At 46.3% G+C, this 22953-nt stretch overlaps 2 protein-coding genes across 9 annotated transcripts in view; one reads left to right on the top strand and one right to left on the bottom strand.

Moving 5' to 3' along the window:
• Positions 1 to 8452, bottom strand: part of Rab19 (RAB19, member RAS oncogene family) — a 20980-nt gene extending 12528 nt beyond the window's left edge. The window contains exons 1-3 of one of the 3 annotated variants that reach the window (XM_050148123.1): positions 8308 to 8452; positions 5370 to 5582; positions 2248 to 2431 (exon numbers count right to left, since the gene is read on the bottom strand). In XM_050148123.1, coding sequence (XP_050004080.1) covers positions 2248 to 2431; positions 5370 to 5570 — 385 coding nt within the window. In that variant the 5' untranslated portion in view covers positions 5571 to 5582; positions 8308 to 8452. The remainder of the gene's footprint in view (positions 1 to 2247; positions 2432 to 5369; positions 5583 to 8307) is intronic. The other 2 variants (XM_050148125.1, XM_050148124.1) reach the window with 2 other exon arrangements.
• A 4170-nt stretch (positions 8453 to 12622) lies between these two features.
• Positions 12623 to 22953, top strand: part of Slc37a3 (solute carrier family 37 member 3) — a 43324-nt gene continuing 32993 nt past the window's right edge. Inside the window, exons 1-3 of one of the 6 annotated variants that reach the window (XM_050148071.1) lie at positions 12623 to 12747; positions 17676 to 17761; positions 19417 to 19504. The gene's annotated coding sequence lies outside the window, so the exon portion shown is untranslated. The other 5 variants (XM_050148066.1, XM_050148069.1, XM_050148067.1 and 2 more) reach the window with 5 other exon arrangements.

Raw genomic sequence — 22953 nt, 5'->3', positions numbered from 1 at the left:
GGGTGTTCCAGAACTCACACTGTAGACCAGGCTGACCTCAAACTCACAGAGATCCGCCTGCCTCTGCCTCCCCGAGGCTGGCATTAAAGGTGTGCACCACCACCACTTGGTCTGTCTTTGTATTTTTTTTTTAAAGACTTATTTATTATGGATACAGGGTTCTTCCTGCTTGTATGTCTTCAGGCCAGAAGAGGGCACCAGATGGTTGTGAGCCACCATGTGGTTGCTGGGAATTGAACTCAGGACCTCGGCAAGAGCAGCCAGTGCTCTTAACCACTGAGCCATCTCTCCAGCCCCATCCAGCCCTATTTTTTTAAATTAAAAAAAATTACATTTATATGCTGGGCAGTGGTGGCACATGCCTTTAATCCCAGTACTTAGGGAGGCAGACAGACCTCTGTGAATTCAAGTCCAGCCTGGTCTACAGAGTGAGTTCCAAGGCAGCCAAAGTTACACAGAGAAACTCTGTCTCGAAAACCAAAACAAACCAAAACAAAAAAAGTACATTTCTGTCTTGTGTTGGGAGTGTGGGACACTCACATGCCCCAGTATGTATATGGAGGTCAGAAGACAACTTTCAAGAGTTGTTTCTCTTGGGAAATTGAACTTGGGTCTTAAGGCTTGGTGGAAAGTGCCTTTTTCACTTAGCCATCTTGCCTACCCCCTCTGCGTTCTTTGTTACAGGTCCTCATGTAGCCCAGACCAGCCTGAACCTGGCGTCATAGTCATAGTCCAGAGATGGTGGCCCAGGCCCTGCTGAGGCTCTTATAGAGCACCAAATGTACCAGAATCTGGCAAATTCTGAACTCCTAAATTTTTGTCCCTAGCATTCATGCCCAGCCCTTTCCTTTGATTGACATCTTAAAAAGAAGAAAAATTCCAGCTGGGCGGTGGTGGTGCACACCTTTGCCTTTAATCCCAGCACTCGGGAGGCAGAGGCAGGTGGATCTCTGTGAGTTCGAGGCCAGCCTGGAGTAAAAGAGCTAGTTCCAGGACAGGCTCCAAAGCTACAGAGAAACCCTGTCTTGGAAAAAAAAAAAAAAAATCTAAGACCCTTATAAGGCAGACATCAGTGTAACCTACCACAAGAAGAAGTTGCCTCCTCAAACGCGTTCCCTTTTTTCTTTTTTCTGAGACAAGGTCTCTGTGGACTTTGAACTCACTGACTCAGATAGCCGGTCTGGCCAATTTCATGGCTCTCCCTGTTTCTGTTTCCCAGCACTGGGACCACAGATGTGGGTGATAGCCCCTGACTTTGACCTGGGAGCTAAGGATCTGAAGTCGCGTCCTCAGGATCTGACAGCAGGACTTCACTGGCTGAGCCTTCTCTCCAGGCCCGGCACTCTCAGTTTAACCCATCGTCATCCAGAGACCTGGGATGACATGTAATTCCAGTGAACCTTAATGTGTTTTTTAAAAAGTTTCACTTAGGAATTGGCCAGTTGACATTCATTTGAGGGGATTTGGGGCTTTTTTTGTTTGTTTATTTCTACACAGGGTTTCCCTGTGTAACCCTTGCTGTTCTGGAACACCAGGCAGACCTTGCATTCAGAGACTGCCTGCCTCTGCCTCCTGAGTGTTGGATTAAAGGCGTGCGCCCCCACTGCCTGGTAGATTTGGGGGTCTATTAAACCTCAAGCTCTTTGTATTTTCTGTGTGATTGACACAACCTAGGTGCCTCCAGATCGCTGACAAGTGTTTCATAGAGTTCACTCTGCTCATTCCCATGCTGAGAAGCCCTGGGGTGGGTGTGTGCAAGCTGTACCTTTTTTGTTTGTTTGTTTGTTTGTTTTGTTTTTGTTTTTTGAGACAGGGTTTCTCTGTAGCTTTGGGGCCTGTCCTGGAACAAGCTTTAGACCAGGTTGGCCTCCAACTCACAGAGATCCACCTGCCTCTGCCTCCCAAGTGCGAGGGTTAAAGGCATGCGCCACCACCGCCCGGCCTGTAATCAGTCCGATGTTTATCTCACTTTGTGCTTAATGTGCACATGGTATTGAGTTAATTATCTCCAGGAAAGTTTTCACCAAATGGTACTGTGCTTAAATATGCCTAAAATAAACTACCTGGGGTCAGACTCCTGAAGTTTGAACCCTCACCAGCCTTTTTGCCTCCTGGGGATCATGATTTTGCTGGCTGTGGTGGCCTCGCTCTCTGAGTTTTAGGATTTATCCTGCACTACTGAGGAAAGCAAGCTGAGCGTGGGTAGAGGAGGGGCAAGCAAAGCTGACCGCCCGGGAAACGCCCTACCGATCAGCATGATGACCAAGTTAGCGGCACCGTATTTTTCTATCTCGCGAATCCAGTGAGGGACAGACTCGAACGTGGATCGCCGTGTGAGGTCGTAGGCAATGATGGCAGCGTGGGCACTCCGGTAGTAGCTTTGGGTGATGGTGCGGAAGCGCTCCTGGCCTGCTGTGTCCCACACCTGCATCTGCAGGACGGAAGAGATAACAGGAGGGATAGCAACATGGTCAGTCCTTCATTTAAGTCACCTTACAAATAGTTTCCTGTGGGCTGGCAAGATGGCTCAGTGGGTAAAGGTGCTGCCGCCAAGCCTGACGACCTGAGTCCAGTCTCTGGGACCCACGTGGTGGAGGGAAAGGGCCAACTCTGGCAGGTTCTCCTCCACTTTCACATACACACAGTGGCAGGCATGCCCACACAGGCACACACAGCAAATGAATAATATACATTTTAAAAGAACGAATAAATTCCCACGTCTTACTTCAATGTATTCAGATTCAGTAGGGCCAGGAGGGGTCAAAATGTGCTGTCTGGTTTCGGGGTCACTCTGAGGGGCTCTCCCACTGATGGGAGGATTACTTATTCCTGGGTCTTTTCTTTGACTTTTGACCTCAGACATCCCTTGGCCTAGATTTTTGGGTTCCTATTTTGAGTCCACACATTGGGAGGAATCCTGGCAAAGGGGATAGGATAGGCTGAACTGCACTGGTTTTGAAGGACCACTCAGACTTTTCCCATCCAGTAGCATCCTTATCACAGTACTCCAGAATATCATCCCAAGCATGGACCACATCAGCGCCAACTTATACACCTTTCAATAGTGTCTATGTTTAGCCGGGCGACGGTGGCGCGCGCCTTTAATCCCAGCACTCGGGAGGCAGAGGCAGGTGGATCTCTGTGAGTTCGAGACCAGCCTGGTCTACAGAGCTAGTTCCAGGACAGGCTCCAAAGCCACAGAGAAACCCTGTCTCGAAAAAAAAAAAAGTGTCTATGATTTTTAAAAAATATTTATTTATCACGTATACAATATTCTGTCTTGTGTGTATGCCTGCAGGCCAGCAGAGGGCACCAGACCCCATTACAGATGGTTGTGAGCCACTATGTGGTTGCTGTGACTTGAACTCAGGACCTTTGGAAGAGCAGGCAATGCTCTTAACCTCTGAGTCATTTCTCCAGCCCAGTGTCTATGTTTTTAAAATCATTGTGTGTGTGTGTGTGTGTGTGTGTGTGTGCATGCGCCTGCGTGTGTGGGTGCCTGCAAGCATCACGGTCAGCAGGGAAATGACCCAGGTGAGGTACGAATGAAACTTGGTTCAGTCTGACTTAGTCAGCCAGTGCAGGGACAAATTTCTAGAGTCTGACACTAGGTTGTTTATTTTAGCCATGTTTAAGCACAGCGCAATTTTGGAAAAATGTTTTCTTTTTTTTAATGTTTATTTATTATATATACAATATTCTGTCTGTGTGTATACCTGCAGGCCAGAAGAGGGCACCAGATCTCATTACAGATGGTTGTGAGCCACCATGTGGTTGCTGGGAATTGAACTCAGGACCTTTGGAAGAGCAGGTTAAGAGCAGGCACTCTTAACCACTGAGCCATCTCTCCAGCCCTGGAAAAATGTTTTCTGATGCCAATTAACTGAGTCCTTCGTGTATAACAAAGCTTAAGACATGATTACATGAGACTTTACAAAGTACAAATGGCTTCTTCCATAAAGATGGGCTCTGTTGAACAGTGTTCACGATTTAGGGTCTAGGGAGAATGACTGAGACAAACATAATGCCTGTGGGAGCTAGGAGTGGCCTGGCCTAAGACATCAGAGAATTTGCCAGGGAGCGGTGGTGGCACACACCTTTCATTCCAGCACTTGGGGAACAGAGGCAGGCAAATCTCCTGGTCTGAGGTCAGCCTGGTCTACAGAGTGAGTTCTAGGACAGCAAAGGACTAACTACAAAGAGGAGCCCCATCTTTTAAGTCGCTTAGGCTGTTGTATAAAGTACAAGTGATGTCACTCATAAAAGATGGCTTTAATTAACTTAGAAGTGATGCTCTAGACTTAGGGGGAAGTTCTGGGATAAACAAAATATGAATTCTGGGGGATATGGGTGAAACTGGCTCTACAGAGAGCAAAGTCTCACCAATTTGCAAACGGTAAACGTCTCTTTCCCTCAAGAGATAAGCCTGCGAGCTGAACTGTTCCTGCTCTACAGAGCTTATCTGTGTGCACGAGGACCTGTTGCCCTCTACACGTGTGTAGGTCAGAGCAGAGTCTCTCCTACAAGTAGGGCCCAGGGAAGGAGATCAGACTTGGGGGTCAGCTTTCATGCTGGCTCTGGCTGTATTCTTACAAAATTTATGAAGCAAGTTTTGTCTGGTCTGTGGCCACTTTTTATATTTGTTCATTGGTCTTTTGTCTGTTTATTTTTGAGGCAGGGTCTCACCATATAGCTCTGGCTGGCCTTGAACTCACAGAGATCCATTTACTTCTGCCTCCCATGTACGAGGATTAAAAGCATGCACTACCTAATTTAGTTCCTTTTATTTTATTTTATTAAAGATTTCTTTACTTACTATGTATACAGTGTTCTGCCTGCACACCAGAAGAGGGCACCAGATCTCATTAGAGATGGTTGTGAGCCACCATGTGGTTGCTGGGAATTGAATTCAGGACCTCTGGAAGACCTCTGGAAGCCAGTGCTCTTAAGCTCTGAGCCATCTCTCCAGTCCCCAACTCTGTTTATTATTGAGGGTCCTTACTATCTATGTAGCTCAGCCTGCCTTGGTACTTAAAATGTGGCCCAGGTGACCTCAGTCATCTTGCCTTTGCCTTATGCTGGGATTATAGGTGTGTACCATCACACAGTTGCTGGTGCTTTTCTTAGACATTTATCAAAATTCTTGCTACACCAAAGAAGCTAGTCTTTTCTCATATTGCAAATATTTCCAATTTGTCTTTCCTCTTTTGACTGCCTATCGTACTTTTGGTTTGTAGAAATTATGACCTTTAGGTAGATTTAGCAATATCCTCTTTCATGGCTTCTTAAACCTTATGTTAAGTGTTCACACCTTACTTAAAATGGGGGTTCTGGCTGAAACAATGGAGCTACCCCGGTGTCCCTCTGACCTTCACTTTCTTGCCGTCTATCTCGAGGGAACGCACGGTGAAGTCCACCCCAATGGTGTTCTGCTGTGACTCGGTGTAGACTCCAGATTTAAAATGCTGCACCACACATGTCTTCCCCACGTTGGAATCGCCAATGAGGATGACCTTGAACAAATAGTCCACATTCTCATCTGCTGCTCTGGCTGAGCTGGAGAACTGCATGGCTCTGGCTTCCTAGAACAGACTCAGGGAGGAAAGACAGCGTTCAGTTCCTGCACCGGGATCCAGTAGAAGACAAGCTGGGGTAGCTGTGGCTTTCACAGGACAAACACTGCCATGGGCAAAGGATGCCGACGACTGTTCAGGTGTCGGGAGTTGCCCCACAAGCCCACACCCCGGGTATAAGTGGTCACAGCTTCTGGAAGGCCCTCACACTGATGAGACCATTCTTCGATGGGAAAAGAGTGTAGTCAGCTTTACCAAGTTAGAGAGCTGAGGAAACCCCAGTTCTGAAGATGAGGTACTCAAAGAGCAGGGCAGTGGAGGGAATGCCTACAGGAGGAGCTCCCTGGCTGTCAGTCCGGGGGAAGCTGTGCCCGCAGCCACTAGAAGCTGGCTGCCCATCAACTCATGACAACTGACAAGATTTGCCTGGGAAGCCAGTTTAAGGAAGACTCACAGGTCTGTGAGCACACAGAAGAGGCCAGAGGTATTGGGTCCCCTGAAACTGGAGTGATAGGCAGTTGGGAGCTCGAAGCAGATGTTGGTGCTTTTTAGCCTTGGAACCATTTTGCCAGCACCCACGTGGCCTTTTTACTCTGGGTAGCACTCCATTTTTTCTCAAACAGGAAATTAGAATTTGGAGGATATTCAAAACTAAAACTTTAGTGAGAATGATATGGCAGGGCAGTGTGTGGGGGCACACAACTTTAATCCCAGTGCTCAGGAAGCAGAGGTAGGTAGATCTCTATGTGTTCAAGGCCAGCCTGGTCTACATAGCAAGTTCCAGGATAGCTAAGGTTATATAGTAAAACTTGGGGGTGGGGTGGGGGGAGAACTCTATGGGAAATTCTAGTATGGAAAATAAAATAACTTAAAGGTTTCTAATGTTGGTATTTGCCAAACTTAATGATTATCAGAATTAGCTGGAGGAGATAGTTAAAAATACATATTATTAGAATTTATGTCAGATCTACTACATCTATCTATCTATCAATCATCTATCCATCTATCTACCTACCTACCTATCTCTTTATATAGATACATATACATATATATTTAATTTATGGGGCTGGAGAGGTGACTCAGTAGTTAAGAGCATTGGCTGATCTTCCAGAGGACCCAGTTTGGTTTCTAGCACCCACGTGATACCTCACAACCATCTGAGACTCCAGTTTCAGGGGACCCAGTGCTGTCTTCTGTCCTCTATGGGCACTGCATGCATGCGGAACAGAGACATATATGATATATGCAAACAGATCATCCATACACGTAAGATAATAACAAATAACATTTGAAAACATTTATTTTTATTTTATGCGTTTACATTAAAAAAAAAAGAAAGAAAGAAAGCGAGACACGGTGACAGGTGCTTGTGAGCCTGTCTCTGGGGAGGTGGATCCAAAGGATCCCTGGGGCTCACTGCTCAGCCACTCTAGTCCACTCAGTGAACTCCAGGCAAATGATGGGCCCTGTTTCCAAAACCAAAGTGGATGGTGCTGAGGATGATACATGAGGTTGACCTCCGGCTGTCACATGATGTGCACAAACATGAACACACACAAAAATTAAAACAACAGGGGGCTGGAGAGATGACTCAGAGGTTAAGAGCATTGCCTGCTCTTCCAAAGGTCCTGAGTTCAATTCCCAGCAACCACATGGTGGCTCACAACCATCTGTAATGGGGTTTGTAATGCCCTCTTCTGGCCTGCAGGCATACACACAGACAGAATATTGTATACATAATAAATAAATAAATATTAAAAAAATTAAAACAACATATACGCATGTAACCTGTTCCCCGGGTGACATCAGCTGAGATCTGATGAGATCTGAGGACCATTGGCCAATGCATCAATTACCTGGAACTACATTCCCACTTTCAACATCTCTGTTTCAACAGTCATCCGGGCTTAAATATCTTCAATCTCAAGGAACTCGATTTCTCCTGAAAACGAGTGTGAACCGGGGCAGCTCTTCATTCTAGGAGCTGAAACCTAGCTCCCTGGGATTCCTATCTGTCAGTCTTCGGCTCCCCTTGCTCTGTAACATGCTGAGTTCCTAGTCCACACGACAACTCTGCAGATATTTGGAACAGCAAGCATTTGTCCAAAAGGACAGGTACTTAGGCATTTAAATCATCACACATTTGGTGAGGTCTGCTTACCAAATATGTCACGAGACCAAAATACCCAAAATACTTTGATGATTGAATTTGAGGTTCAGTAAACTGCTCTCATCATAAGACACCCTCATTTCTCCTTGATTTGTTCTTTGGTTTACTCTGATGCCTTAGGAAAGCTCATGCCTACAGTGACGGACAATTAAAAATACAGGCAAATGCTCGTGTCTATTTTGTCAGACAAATAAAAACACACAAATATCTAGTCTATGCTTTGGTAGAAACCAAAGGTTTTATAGAGGTAAGGAATGGTCTAGGGCCTCTAGGTGCCCCTGAGATCACATGGGAGGAACGATCCTCTAGAGAAGAGATACAATCAAACCACTTTTTTACTCTTCTGCGTCTTTTCAACTGAAGAAAACCGTTCTACTTCCGGCATCTTACCAAGTAACTTGAGCTGAAACATTGTTTCCAAGTCCCGATTCTCTTCCTCCCCATCAAAGGGCCCCTGGGATTCCACAAAAGCCCCCTACAAGCCTTGCAAGGAGAAACCTGCGGCTCCTCCCAGACACCATTCCACACCCCTGCAACCTTCACCTGCGTCCACCTGTTGCTTACCTGTCCCCTCTCTCACCTCGCTGGCTGGCGAGCAGGTTGTGTTTGCTTTTTCTCCTCGTTACCTTTGCAGCCCTCAGTGCCCTTCTTCCTCCTACCTTGCCGCGCAGTGGAAACTGTAGTTCCGGCCCCTGGCGTCAGGTTTGGTGGCTGGAGAAAGCGAAAGGGAAACAAGGGCAATCCCTCCCACCTGCAAGGAACCCGAAGCTCTCTGGCTGAGGTGCTGGCTAGTACACACAGCTAGCTTCCCTGCCAGAATTCACCAGACCAGGAGAAAACCCAGAGAGAAACTGCCTTCCCCTCAACTGACACCTGTTAAGCTTCCCTGTTCCTCTTTTGCTCTGCATCCTTCATCCTCCATCCTGCCTGATACACTTGCTTGTTTGTCTGGGCAGGGAGGCTGATAACCGAGATGACATCGAGTTAAAGGAGGATATTGATCTGGGTCTCGAGAAGTCACTGGAAGAAAGCAGGTGTTCGTGCAACAAGGGTCCATAAGATGTCTCATGTCTCAGTCGGTAAGGGGGCTTGAAGACCTGAGTTCTACCCCCCAGGGCAAGTTGTTCTCTGACCACGTGTACGTCCGTGAACACACGCACACGGGCAAAATAAGTGAATGTAAAATAAAAAACAAAATAATATAACAAAAATCCCCAAACCAAATAAATGAAAAGCTCACGAATCAAAAGAACTTAGAGCAGTGGGGGATTTAAATTAATGGTAGAATACTTGCCTAGTAAGTGCAAGGCCCTGGGTTCTGTTCTCAGCACAGAAACAAAATAATAAATGAAATAAAGATGCTTTACTGCACGTGTGAGAGAGAGAGTCCCAATTAGAAGTTCTTTTTTTTGAGACAGGGTCAATTAGAAGTTCTACCACACAACAGAGGCTATTTTGTTTTTATCTATCTATCTATCTATCTATCTATCTATCTATCTATCTATCTATCTATCTATCTATCTATCTATCGGGACAGGGTTTCTCTGTGAGACAGTCCTGGCTGTCCTAGAATTTGCTCTGTAGACCAGGCTGGCCTCCAATTCACAGAGATCCGCCTGCCTCTGCCTCCTGAGTGCTGGGATTGAAGGCATGTGCCACCACTGGACAGCTCTGGAGAAAGTGTGAGAAAGCTTAGAATTGATTGGTCCTTGAAGCTGTCAGTAGGAACAAAGATCTGAGATGAATTTCTTTCTGTTTCCACCCAACGAGTCTACCAGTCCTGGACTCTGTTAATTGTTTCTCAGAGCCTATCCTAGGAACTGGGTTTTCACGCAGGGAAGACGGGTCTGTGGATAAGCCGCTTGCTGCCCTTGCAGATGACTTGAGTTCAGTTCCCAGCATTCATGTCTTGCAGCCCTGAAATAAGAGACAATTGTCCCTTGTTCAAGAACACTGTGTCTCCGAGGCCTTCAAATAACCTTTAAGTTGTGACTCATCTTACCCCGAATTCCACCCACACAAGGATTTTTGAAAATATCTCTTTTAAGCAAGGCAGCTCAAAGCTTGATTATAGTTTCTCTCTCTATCTAGAGCGAGTACAAGCAAGACGCTGTCTAACGTGCTGCCGGCTGTGGTTTTGAGAGGCTCAGTCACTCGCATAACCTGGAAACTAGGTCAAGATCCAGCACAGACGTGTGGGCTGGGGCAGGAAATAAACCCTGTAATGTCAGTGTCACTGGCGGGAGCTGCAAATGTTCTTTCTCTTGATGATGATTATTGTCAAAACCAAAAGAAGTCAGTTGGCTCAGACCAGCCCACACTGCATGCTGGGAGGGCACCTGGAAATCAAGGCTTAAAATAGCCTGCTGGTTGCCTTTCTACATCACTTTTAGGTTTTCAATTAATTGATTTTTAATTTTTATTTATGTGAATGAGGGAGCCGTGTGTGTGTGTGTGTGTGTGTGTGTGTGTGTGTGTGTGACATATTCGGGTCCCTGAGAAGACCAAATAAAGGCAAAGGATCTCTTGGAACTAGAGTTATGGCAGGTGGTGAGCTGCCTGATATGGGTGCTGGGAACTGAACTTGGGTGCTTTAGACGAACAGCATCTGCCCTTAACCACTGGACCATCTCTCCAGTATCTCATCTCCCCTTTTACTTCATTTTCAAATCCACAAATGGAAAAGCTGAATACGTACAATTTGAAAATTCACTTGCTAGGTGTTGCTTTTTGCTCACACCTGTTTAAAACCGAGGCACTTCCGTTATATCCCTTCCTTACCTGAGTCTCCCTCCCTTTATAAACAAATTATTTTATTTTACTGTGTAAGGTGTTTTGTTCGCACACATGTCTGTGTACCATGTGCATGCCTGGTGCTGGAGGAGGTCAGACGAGGATATCAAATACCCATATAAACAGTTATGAGGAGGCTAGAGAGATGGCTCAGTGGTTAAGAGCATTGCCTGCTTTTCCAAAGGTCCTGAGTTCAATTCCCAGCAACCACATGGTGGGTCACAACCATCTGTAATGAGGTCTGGGGTCCTCTTCTGGCCTGCAGGCATACACAGACAGAATACTGTATACTAAATAAATAAATCTTTAAAAAAAAAAAAGCCCCCATTGGCTCACCTGACAGTTATGAGGCACTATGTAGGTGCTGGGGATTGAACCCAGGTCTTCTGGAAGAGCAACCGCTCTCCACCCCCTCTTGTCCCTTTCCTGTGCATCCTGAGCTGTAAAAACATTTTGATGTCTCTGTGTTGGGGTTTGGCTGGCCCTAAGGCTTTCTGCTTTAGCTCCTTGCTTGAGCCTCTCTTCTGCTGGAGGATCTTGGGTCTGTTGCTGCAACTTCAGCTTTCCTAACCAGAAGCCATCGGGCCTTTGGTAAGCCTTGGCTAAAAGGTGGTGTGCAAGTCGAGAGAAACTTGGCCAGCGTCATCAATGCCATAGAGTAACTGTGAACTGAACCAGGTCCAGGAGTGCCCCAGAAAGCAACGTTTATCACGTGACCACTGGAGCTGGCTCCCGCAGAGCTTTGCAGCTGGTTTGATTCAAGGGTTAGCACCTGGGCCTGGATCTGCCTTTTGTGTCCACTACCTTCTGTTTGAAGTATGTAAATCTTGTCTGCGTGTTTCCTAAAGGGTTCAAAGCCTATGCAAAACTTGGTTGCTGGGGGGCTGGAGAGATGGCTCAGAGGTTAAGAGCACTGGCTGCTCTTCCAAAGGTCCTGAGTTCAATTCCCAGCAACCACATGGTGGCTCACAACCATCTATAATGAGGTCTGGTGCCCTCTTCTGGCCTGCAGGCATACAGACAGAATATTGCATACATAATAAATAAATAAATAAATATTTAAAAAGAAAAAAACTTGGTTGCTGGGAGGACTCAGAAAATCTGAGGTGTTGGCATTTGTCTCTTTGGGGAGCTTCAGATATGAGGTTTTGGTGTGTGAAAACTGACTTGCTAAGGTGTAAATTGTCTAACAAATGTCATTTGCAAAGCTATAGTCAAGCCGTTCACCAGAAGCTCAAAGGCTACAAATCATCCTAAAGTGACCCTGTTTCTTCCACAGACCCATGTGAACCCAACACCTGACACAACATCCCTATGGTGGTGTTTCTTGAACATGCTTAGATGTGTGTTTTGTGTTTATCATGATTTTTGGATTCCTGCTCTGAGTGTTGAAAGTATAACGAAGCATTCTTATTACCTGGTCTTGGACACCCTGCAAAAGGCGATTTGGTGGTGGCAGTGGCGTCTTCCTCCGCCTCTTTCTATTTTTGTGTATGTGTTTATCTATGTAAGTGTATCTATGTAAGCCTGTCGTCTGTGCCGTGGAAACCAGAAGAGGATGTCGAGCCCTTTGGACTTGTAGTGGTTGTGAGTCACCATGTGGGTGCTGACCCGTTTCCTGGAAGAGCAGTCAGTGAGCCATCTCTCCTGCCCCATTTTAAAAAAATGAACTGAGTTATTTATTTAATCATCTCTCCAGTCCTGCTGCTGGGAATCTTTTTTTGGTTTCTCTGTGGTTTGGAGCCTGTCCTGGAACTAGCTCTTGTAGATCAGGCTGGCCTCGAACTCACAGGGCTGCCTCTGCCTCCCGAGTGCTGTGATTAAATGTGTGCCACCGCCTGACTTTGCTGGGAATCTTAATATGCATGATTTATTTTGGTGGAGTGGCGATGGGGTGTAGAGCCGTGAATTGCATTTAATGAAACAAAAATCTAAAGCAGAATAAAGCCTCTTTTTGAAAAAATGGTTAGCCTTCCAATTCTTCTCAAATCATATCTCTCACTCATTACCTATTTCCAGCTAACATTTTTGGCCACCGTCCCCGCCCTCTGCATGCAGGTGAAGCGGCATTGACGGACTACAGCTCCCGGCATGCCCTTGTACACTGGGTCACGTGAGGTCCGGAAGCTCTGGCCACTTCGCTGGGTGAGGCGGCGGCGGGGGCTGCTGGCAGCCCGAGTATAGTGGAGTCGGTACTTCGGCGGGTCTCAGGTGTGAGTCTGCGTGCGTCCGGGTGCTTGGGGCCCTAGCCTGGCTGGGTGCGCGGGGAGCTTCGGATGCCGGAGGCGCGGGCAGCTGGTGGTGGGTGTGGCGACGCGGGCACGGCTGGCCGCTGGACCCCTCCGGACCCCACCGGAGCTCCCGGTGCTGCCGCTGCTCGGTCCTGAGGTTTGTGTGCACCGCAGGGGGAGGAGGACACCCTAGAGGGAAAGTGGCCTCAGTCCAGCCCAGGCGATCCCCCGGCCGGGGGAGACTTGTACCCCTCGATCCATCGGTCCCTTGGCCTTGGATCATGGGACATTTGAACTGAAGAAAAATGAAACCCAAGAAGAGGGCTCATGGTTTAGCCATTGGAGGCCTCTTTTCAGGTAGGGTGGAAGGCTTTTGAATAGGTTGCACCGAGGTCAGAGAGGAAGAACGGACTTCGTGGAGAAACTAGGCTTTTGTTTTCTAGTAACTACCAAGAATTCGGCTCTGTTACTTATTCATCTTTCTTTGACTCTTATTTGCAGAGTGTGGCCTGTTCTTAATTTTGATAGGGACAACGGGAATGTGTCCACTTAGTTTTAATGTTTCCTGAAATACGTTAGGCGATGCCGTGATTACTTACTGAAATGTTTTAGAGGAAGCATAGTTGCCAGGGCGAGCAAAACCAGACTTGTAATTGCTAGCCTCTAACCATTGCTTGGTATCTTCACACACGTTTCTGAGTTTACGAAATAATCGCCGATGAAAAGAGCGCCTTTGCTTCTTTGATGGCTGGATTATTTCTTCGCCATTTGCCAGATGTTTCCTGTCTGACAGACTGCCCTAAAAAATGCAGTAAATCGTTTCATTTAATCCTTAAGTGAGGAAATTGAGCCTCAAAGAAGTGAACTAAATGGACTTGAACTTTCGTGTCAGAGTAATGGGTGGTCTTTCTCTGGCTCTCAGGAGCAAGCAGGTTCAGTGTTCACTGTCTAAGGTTCTGGATGGGTGCCTGTCCGTCAGTGAGGGTGACCTGTCATTACAGTAACCATTGGCATGGTTAGTGCTTTGTCTGGAGGAGGAAGGAGAAAGTAGTTGTCTTTGGAACGTGTCCAAAAATAGCAAATAAGGAGAATGTGGTCTTAGGAACCTTGGTATAAAAGTGTGTGGTTTTAGAACCCTGCCACAGATAGCTAGGTCCTTAAACATCTTTGGTAATGAGGCAGTTTTAAGAAAAGAAAAGAAATTACTAGATTTGGTGTGTGTGTTGACAGGTGTCCTGTTGTCCAGGTCACCTCCACCTCCCCGTCTAGCTGGAGATAACCTTGAACTTCTGGTCTTCCTGTCTCTGGCGTGCTAGGTTTGCTACTGTTTACCAGCACGGCAGGTGTAGTGTGTGCTGGTCAAACACTCTCCCACTGACCAAACCCTGCTTCTAAGGCAGGCTCCCAAATGAATGTGCACTCTGCCTGTTTTTGAGACAGGGTGTAGTTCTGTAATCCAGGCTGGCCTCAAATTTAGGCTCTTCCTGCTGGGATCATAGGAGTATACACCTGGGTAGGCTCGAGTTTTGAAAAGAGAAGGGATGTGCATGGAATTGGTGGATAGTTTCTAGTTAGATGACGAGAGATCAGAAAGATACTGTTTAAGTGCGGAGTGTTGGCACATAAACGCTAGCACATAAAGTACTGTGAAATCGCCAAGCTATCTGCCAGTACGTTGAGTACACATGTAAAAACCAAATCCTTGAGAGTCGGATGATTGCCAGTTCTGCCCATTTGAGGGTATAAGGGAACCACACTTGTTTATAATTTAGACTTTTCCTATCCTCAACTACATACCAGTGGGTTTAAGATGTGGCAATTCTAATTATGTATTACGCAGCCTGGCGTGTTTTCTCTTTTAACTTTCCCGCTTACACAATATGTTGTGGAGTCTAGTTAGAGCTGGATTTGAGTGCATGCTTTGTCTCTCAGGAGAGAAATTACTTTCTGAGATCTTTTTCTCACCTGAAAGCCACCTGGAGAGCTGGCTCCAATTATATGTGCAAAGACCCTATCGGGATGCTGGTGTCTTGTACGCAGGCATTCAGCTAAAGAAATCGTTGACCCTGGGCGATGGTGACATAAACCTTTAACCCCAGCAAGTGGGAGGCAGAGGCTGGTGGATCTCAGTGAGTTCAAGGTCAGCCTGGTCTACAGAGAGTTCTGGTCAGCCAGGGCTACACAGAAAAAACCCTATCTCATAAATAAATAGAGAAAGAAAGAAAGAAAGAAAGAAAGAAAGAAAGAAAGAAAGAAAGAAAGAAAAAAGAGAGAAATCATTGACAAAGTTTGTGTTTTATTTTGATGGTCTGAGTGCTCTGGGAGGTCCTGGGGATACAGCTGTGGACTTAGTACAGAGAAAGACACCATTTTTTAAAATGGAGTTTACAGATGAACAGTAAACGTGTATCATTAAAGAAGCAGAAATGGGAATGGAAACTTTTTATTTATTTATTGGTACAGGGACTTGAACCCAGGGCCTTGCATATGTATGCTAGGCAAGTGCTCCACTACTGAGCCATGTCTAGTTCTATTTTATTTTTGTTTCTAGACAGGATCTCAATGTTACCCAGGCTGTCGTCTGTTATTGCACTCCGTAGTCCACACAGCCTTGAAATGGCAGTGTCTGTTGTCGACTTTGAGTAGGTGGGACTGACCATATTTCGTGTTATCTCCAAGGCCAGTGCATTCAGTGTTTTGTAATGAAGTCTTGTTGTGATGCTGACCTTGAACCGCAGAGTACTTGAGAGCAGTCTCACCCCCACTCCCTCCTAGCCGGGCAGTGTGCTGCAGTATCCTGCTCGTGGGGTCTCACTGTGAAGCTCTGGTGTCTTGTAGGCAGGCCTAGAACTTGCTTTGTGGACCAGGCTGACCTCAACACCTCTGCATCCTGAGTGCTGGCGTTAAATGTGACCACACCTGGCCCCAAGGGGAAGTATTTTTGATGAGTGGTCCGAGTAGTTCTTGGGGAGGTGACATCTGAGTAATGACCCCCAGAAAGGGAAGACCAAGCTGTTGTAGAGAACCAAGAGAAAAGCACCAAGGTCCAAAAGAGATGCCTTGGTGGGTTCGGGAATCGGAGATGGGGGGAGGTGTAGGGAGGGGGAGGGAGAGGAGGCAAGCGGACAGAGAGGAGATTGTGGCCTGGCAGAGGACTGGAAGCCGCTCAGCCGCCCAGTGGGGACTGGTACAATAGATAGGGATTTATTTGTTCACATGATGGGGCCTGCTCGGACTCAAGCAGCGGGTGTGTAGGTGCTGAGAAAATAGATCGCCTCTGATGGTGAGGAAGAAAAGGGCCTGGACTCTGTGCTGTGTGCTTGGAAGTGTGTTTGTCTGAAGGGCTCTGCTTGGGGTGAATGCTGAGATCCAGAGTCTGCCAGAGCAGGAAAGGAACTCATCAGACAGGGGTTTGGAGATGGGAGGTAAGGGTGGGAAGCGGGGGCGGCCTTCCTGTTACTCTCCGCCCTTTTATATCATTTGAGGTTCTGCTCTGTGGTTTGTATTCTAGGCCTCTTTCCACAAAGCTCATTTGGTGAGGTCCTGATCCCCAGGTGGCAGTGCCCTTGAGAGTGATTGCATCATCAGGATGCTAACTTCATCAACAGCTAAGCTACCGCTGAATTCCTACCCAATAGGCCGTTAGGAGGTCAGTCTTGGTGGAAGGAGATCTGGGGGCCTGCCTTTGAAGGGTGAATCTTGACTTCGCCTGCTGCCTGTGGCTCCCATGCTTCCTTAGCTGCTTGCTGTGAGGTGAGCATTTTCCCTTCCCCATGCCCCTCCATCTTGACATTCGGTCTTGCTATAGGCGCAGAGTCAGTTGACCCAATCATGGAGTGCTGCCTCTGAACTGTGAGCCAGTGTAAATCCTTCTCTTAAGTGGTTTGCATCAGGTATTTGTCTCAGTGATGACCAAGCTTACCATTGGAAAAGCACAGTAAAACAACCTTCAGCCATTCCAGCCCAGTCTATGCAGGCAGACCCCACCAGCCCTGATGTTCCCCATCCCTTAGTCACACCCATTTCTTACCGGGAACTAAGACAGACAGACACACTGAGAAGGCTCTGCAAAGACCTTTTTTTTTTTTTTTTTTTTTTTTTTTTGACAAAACTGAGAAGTTTCTTGGAAAGCCATCAAAAGGTTGTAAGCAGAAGTTGATTCCTCCTCCCCCTCCCCCCCCTTTTTTGATGGGACTAATAATGAACCTGGGGCCGTGCATATTCTGTCCTTGCAACTTAATGTTAGCCTACATTTTTGGTAGCAATACTGTAGCTAGCTAACCTTTGATTTATGTGTTTCGGGGATAGAGTCTTTCTTCGTAGCTCAGGCTGATCTCAGAATTAACCATAGTCCTGCCTCAGCCTCAGCCTCCTAAGTGTTACAGTGGGCAGGGGGGTAGATGAGGGCGGGTCATCTTAGGGTGGTGGCAGGGGGTTCATTGGGATATATTTTGGAGGTAAAAAGGACTGCATTTAGTAAGGGGCTGCATGCGGAAGCTCAGAGAAAGGGGAAAATGAAGAATTAATACTGTTTACTCCGTTCATCCACAGGAGGGATGCAGGTGTTATTTCTGAGGGGAGGACTCCCAGGGGAGGAATAGAGTTGCAGGAAATGGATCCTATTTTAGGTCTGTGGAGAGATACCGTCTAGTCAGTTGGAACCCTGGAGTGTTAGGGTTAGTGGCCGGAATCTGAGAGCATTGCTCTAAAGCCACAGGACTGGGCGACAGAGCAGAGGAAGATCCTGGAAGTTTAGAAAGGGGAGGGAGAAAGCGCTCGCTGTCTCAGAGGTTGAGAAAGCAGGGTTGTTAGGGAAGTGTGGGAGGATTGCCCAGCAGTGTTGCCTGCCCTTTGAGGTTTGTGGTTTGAATCTGAAGTCAGCCCGCTTGTGTGATTTTTCTCTGACAGAGCTCCGCTGTGAGGATACAGGGAAGGAAGCGGGCCAGGCCTGGGAGAAGAAAAGACCCACTGGGGAGATGGCGGCACTTAATCTGGTAAGGAAGTGCGGGCAAGGGGAGGACCCTGATTTGGGTGAAAGGAGTGCTGGAGCTTGAAGTATCAGAGGCGGGGGAGCTAATGACAGGCCTGAGTTGCACCCGTGGAGTGAGACTTCTTGGGGACACGGGGAAAGGATAAGTGGAGAAGACGTGGACTACAGAGGGATTTAAGGGGGGTGCTGGGGAAGGGCCTCTGCACAGGAGCTGTCCAGTGTGGGGGCCAGTGCTGGTTGGCAGAGTGTTGGGAAAGCCTCCCCTGGGCAGGGTGGGCATGGACCCCTTGGGGTTTTGAAGCAGGTGGCCTGTGAGAGGAATGCTTGCTTCTTGAGCGCCTGCCCGTAGAGACAGCAAGGTGTCTATCAGGAAGTGGGATTAGTTAACTCTCTCTGTGTTTTCAGAAGGCCTGATGGGAGGGTGGACTGGGCGGTGGGGAAGACCATACCAGGGGATGACGGGGGCTGGAGGGCTGGGGGTGGGTGGCTGCTGTGCTATGGTTTCTCTTCTTCCAGCCTCCCTTTTTCATTATGCTGTGGATTTTCATCAAATGTTACTAATACAGAACATTTTCACTTAAAAACGCGTATGTTTTATTTACTTATTGAGATAGTGTCTGCTCTGTAATAGCCCAGGCTGGCTCAGTGGCTCACTATGCCCAGTACAAGATACCTTTAAAGGGTTACTTGATTTGGTTTGGAACAGACTGTAGCTATCTCTGTATAAGTGAAATTTTGGGTCATACTTATAAACCCAGCACCAGGGGAGAACAGCTGAGGCAGGAGGTTCCAGACCAGCCTGGGCTACAGAATGAGACTATGTTTAAAGAAAACTACAATGGAATTTTAGGAGTAACAATGTAACAAGTTAGGGGAATGTTGTATCCCAAAGCAGCATAATGTAGGGCGACATTGTTTCCAGATGTTTCCAGATGTGTGGCAGGGTAAACCATCTAACGTCAGCATTCATAGTGCACTTGTGTTCTGTTTTGCCGAGCATTCACACACACACACACACACACACACACACACACACACACACACACACACGGTACATATATTGAGGCCAGAAAACAACTTCCCTTTTGTCTTGGCTGTGTTTCGAGGATTGAATCAGGTGGTCATCTTGGTCAAAGGTGCCTTTACCTGCTGAGCCATCTTGCTGTTCCCACCTTTATAAATTAACTCTTTATTGTGCGTATGCATGATGTGTATATATCTGCTTTGGCGTGTGGAGGTCAAAGGACAGCTTTGTGAGGTTGGCTCACCTTCCCTTCACCTTTATGAGGGTTCCAGGAATGGAATTCGGGTCACTAGGCTTGTTCAGTCAGTGCCCTGTCTGCTGAGACATCTTGCTCACCCCCAAAGTACTATGTAATTTATATATATATGTGTGTGTGTGTGTTCTTTTTTTTTTTTTTTTGAAAAGTACTGTTTTTAATGGCCTTCCAGGCCTCATTATAAAATCACATTGCTTAGTGATTGCGGACTTGCTTTAAAATGCAGTGGGTTTGGATCTGATTGATGATAGAGGTCTGTGTTTCATTTTGTTTTGTTTTGATGCACTGAGGGGATTGAGCCCAGGGCCTTTGTATGCCAAGCAAGCCCTCTTCTACTCTGCTGTCGTTTCCATTCCTGAGATCTTTTCTTTTCTGTTAGTTATGTAGCCCTGGCTGCCTTGGAGCTCTCTGTGTAAACCAGGTTGGACTTGATCTGCCTGCCTCGCTTCTGAGTGCTGGGATAAAAGGTATGGCCCACCAGTTTGAGCTACTAGCCCCTGCCCAAGACCTTATTATGTTATGTTATATCATGTCATGTTATATTATGTTATTTATATTTTATGTGCATTGGTGTTGTGCCTTCATGTATGTCTGGGTGAGGGTGTCGGGTCCCCTGGTTCCCTGGAACTGGAGTTACAGATAGCTGTGAGCTGCCATGTGGGTGTTGGGAATTGAAACTGGGGCTTCTGGAAGAACAGTCCATGCTCTTAACTACTGAACCATCTCTCCAGCCCCAAAACCTTATTTTTAATATGTATATGTGTAAGAGACCTTTTTTTAAATTTTTTGCTGTTGGTTTTTTATTTGTTTGAGACAGGATTTCTCTGTGTGTCCCTGGCTGCCTTGGAACTTGTTATTGTAGACCAGGCTAGCCTTAAACTCAGAGATCCACCTGCCTCTGCCTCCCTAATGCTGGAATTAAAGGCATGGAGCACCACCGCTGGCAACATTTTACTATATATATTTTAGTTTTAAGGTGGCAGTGTAGAAGTTTGAGGGATATTGATCAAAGGATGTAGAAGTTTGAGGGATATTGATCAAAGGATATAAAATTTCCTTCAGAGATGAGGATTAAGGTCAAGATCTCTGTTGCATATCATGCTAACAATGTATCTAGTAGATTTTAAGTGTTCCCTTCACAGAAGATGATACCCGGTGAGGCAATGCATTTGTTAATTCCCTTGATGGAGCTATTCCACAAAGTGTACATATTCTAAAACATGCTGTATACGACAATTGTATACTGTATTTTGTGACTTAAAAAAATATAAGCAAACCTAGGGCTGGCTACTAGGTAAAGTGCCTGCTTTGTAAGTCTGCTGACCTGTGTTAGTTCTCCATAGCCCATGGTGAAAGGAGAGAATTGCCTCTAAGGATGTCCGTGACCTCCACAGGTATAGCTTAGCATGCATGCGCAGATTCTCTCTCACATACAATAATAAGTAGATATGCACATAAGTAATAAGGAAAGCTAATTCTTAGCACTGTCAGCTATTACACGATAATTATGTGTTCAGTAATCATTGAAAAAATACTAAATGACAAGTTAGTTTGATTTAAAAAACGTAGAAATTTGGCTTTAGTAAGTGGTATGTGATGGTACCTACCTGTAATGCTAGTACTTGAGAGGCTAAGGCAAGAAGATTGCTCCAGTTTGGAGGCCAGCCTGGACTATATAGTGAGTTTGAGGCTAGCCTGTACTACATAATGAGATGTGTCCTTATTTTTTTGTTTGTTTGTTTGTTTTTTGAGACAGGGTTTTTCTGTAGCTTTGGAGCCTGTCTTGTAACTAACTCCAGCTGGCCTCCAACTCATGGAGATCCACCTGTCTCTGCCTCCCAAGTGCTGGGATTAAAGGCGTGTGCCACCACCACCCAGCCTAAAATTTTGTTTGTGTGTGGATTAGTGTTTTGTCTGCAGGTGTGTTTGCCTAATACCTGCAGAGGTCAGAAGAGTGCATCAGATTCCCTAAAACTGGAGTTACAGAGGGTTGTAAGCCATCGAGCCACTATGTGTTTTTTTGTGTCTTTTGAGACAGGGTTTCTCTGTGTAACAGCCTTGGCTGTCCTAGAACTCGCTTTGTAGACCAAGCTGGCCTCGAACTCTCCGAACTCACTGAAATCTGCCTGTCTCTGTCTCCCAAGTACTGTGAGCCACTATGTGGATGTTGAATTTTTTTTTTTTTCAAGATAGGGTTTCTCTGTGTAACTTTGGAGCCTGTCCTGGTAGATGTTAATGCTCTTTACTGCTAAGCCATTTCTCCAGCCCCAAGGATGTTTCTTTAGGGAAAAAAAAGTAAACCAGTCATGATGGTGGATGTCTTTAATTAACAGCATTTGGGAGGCAGAGGCAGGTATATATGAGTTCAAAGCCAACCTGGTCCACATATTGAGTTCCTGGCCAGCCTGGTACATATCAAGACCCCATCCCATTTTTTTTTTAAAGATTATTTCTTTAGGTTTTCATGGCATTTTTTAAAAATATTTTATTATGTATACAGTATTCTGTGTGTGTGTGTGTGTGTGTGTGTGTGTGTGTGTATACCTGCAGGCCAGAAGAGGGCACCAGACCCCACTACAGATGGTTGTGAGCCACCATGTGGCTGGGAATTGAACTCAGGACCTCTGGAAGAGCAGGCAATGCTCTCAACCTCTGAGCCATCTCTCCAGCCCCCATTTTTCTTTTTTTTAAATGTAGCTCATCTGGTAGAGGGTTTCCCGAGCGTGAAGGAGGCCATGGGTTTCATTTCCAGAACTGCTGAAGTGGCTGTGGTCACGTACACCTGTAATCCTAGCACTCTTGGGTGGTGGAAGCAAGATGACGACAAGTCATCCTTGACTCTGTAGAGAGTCCAAAGCCAGCTTAGAAGACCTAGACCCTCCCTGGTTAGAAAGAGAAGGGCGGGCTGGAGAAATGGCTCAGCACTTAAGAGCTCTGGCCACTCTTCCAAAGGACCTGGGTTCAATCTCAGCACCCACATGGCAATTCACAGCTGTCTGTTACTCCAGGTCTAGGGTATGTGGCATCCTCACACAGACACACATGCAGGCAAAACCCCAGTACACATTAAAAAAAACAAAAAAAGAATGTCTTAACTTTGTGGCATCCTCACATAGAAAGAAGGAAAAGGAAGGAAATACTTAAACAAAATAAAGAAATAAACTGAGCTTTACTAATTGTAGCAGAACTGGCTAGATTTGAAAGACAGCAGCCATACCCAGTGTGTGTTCACGGTGTTGACATGGTGAAAGCAAAATGTGCTGACTCCAGACGTGGCGGCGACCCCCTGTGTTCAGGGCCCCTAGCTCACATCTGAGTGTAAGCCGTCTCTGGGCTACGGAGGATGTATGTGCACGGTGTTCTTTTTAATTATTGTAATTACATAGGACCAAATGCTATAATAGTGTTCATTTCAAGTGGCGGTCTGCCAACAGCAGGCGACTGTTTAAAACTGTTTTCCCCATATGCTTATTAAGACTTCTTGGTTTCATCTGTATGGCTTAGGATAAAGTGGTTAAAATCCACATGGTCTCAGATATCTCAGTAAATACATACATACATACATATACAGAAGTATCCATGTGGCTCTGAATTATACAACTATTATTGCTAAAGCAGTAGTAATCTCAACTTGTTGAGTTTTAATGTAGTGATTCATCCATACTCACACTGTGTGGGGGGAATGGTGCACACGTGTTGGGGTAAGAGGGTAACTTGAAGGAGGAAGTTGGTTCTCTACTCTCTGTGTGGGGCTTGGGGATCCACCTCAGATCATCAGGCTTGGCGGCATGTGTTCTAACCGACTGAGCCATCGTGTTGGCTCTAGCTTTTCCTATTACTACATTTTATGTGTGTGTGTTTTTTTTTTTTTTTTTTTTCAATACAGGGTTTCTCTATAGCTTTGGAGCCTGTCCTA

This window comes from Alexandromys fortis, unplaced genomic scaffold (assembly GCF_014885135.2).
Source record: "Alexandromys fortis isolate MF-2015 unplaced genomic scaffold, M_Fortis_MF-2015_v1.1 scaffold_57, whole genome shotgun sequence".
Taxonomy (NCBI): Eukaryota; Metazoa; Chordata; class Mammalia; order Rodentia; family Cricetidae; genus Alexandromys; species Alexandromys fortis.
The sequence above is the reverse complement of the archived record's forward strand: the minus strand, read 5'-3'. Positions and strand labels throughout refer to the sequence as shown.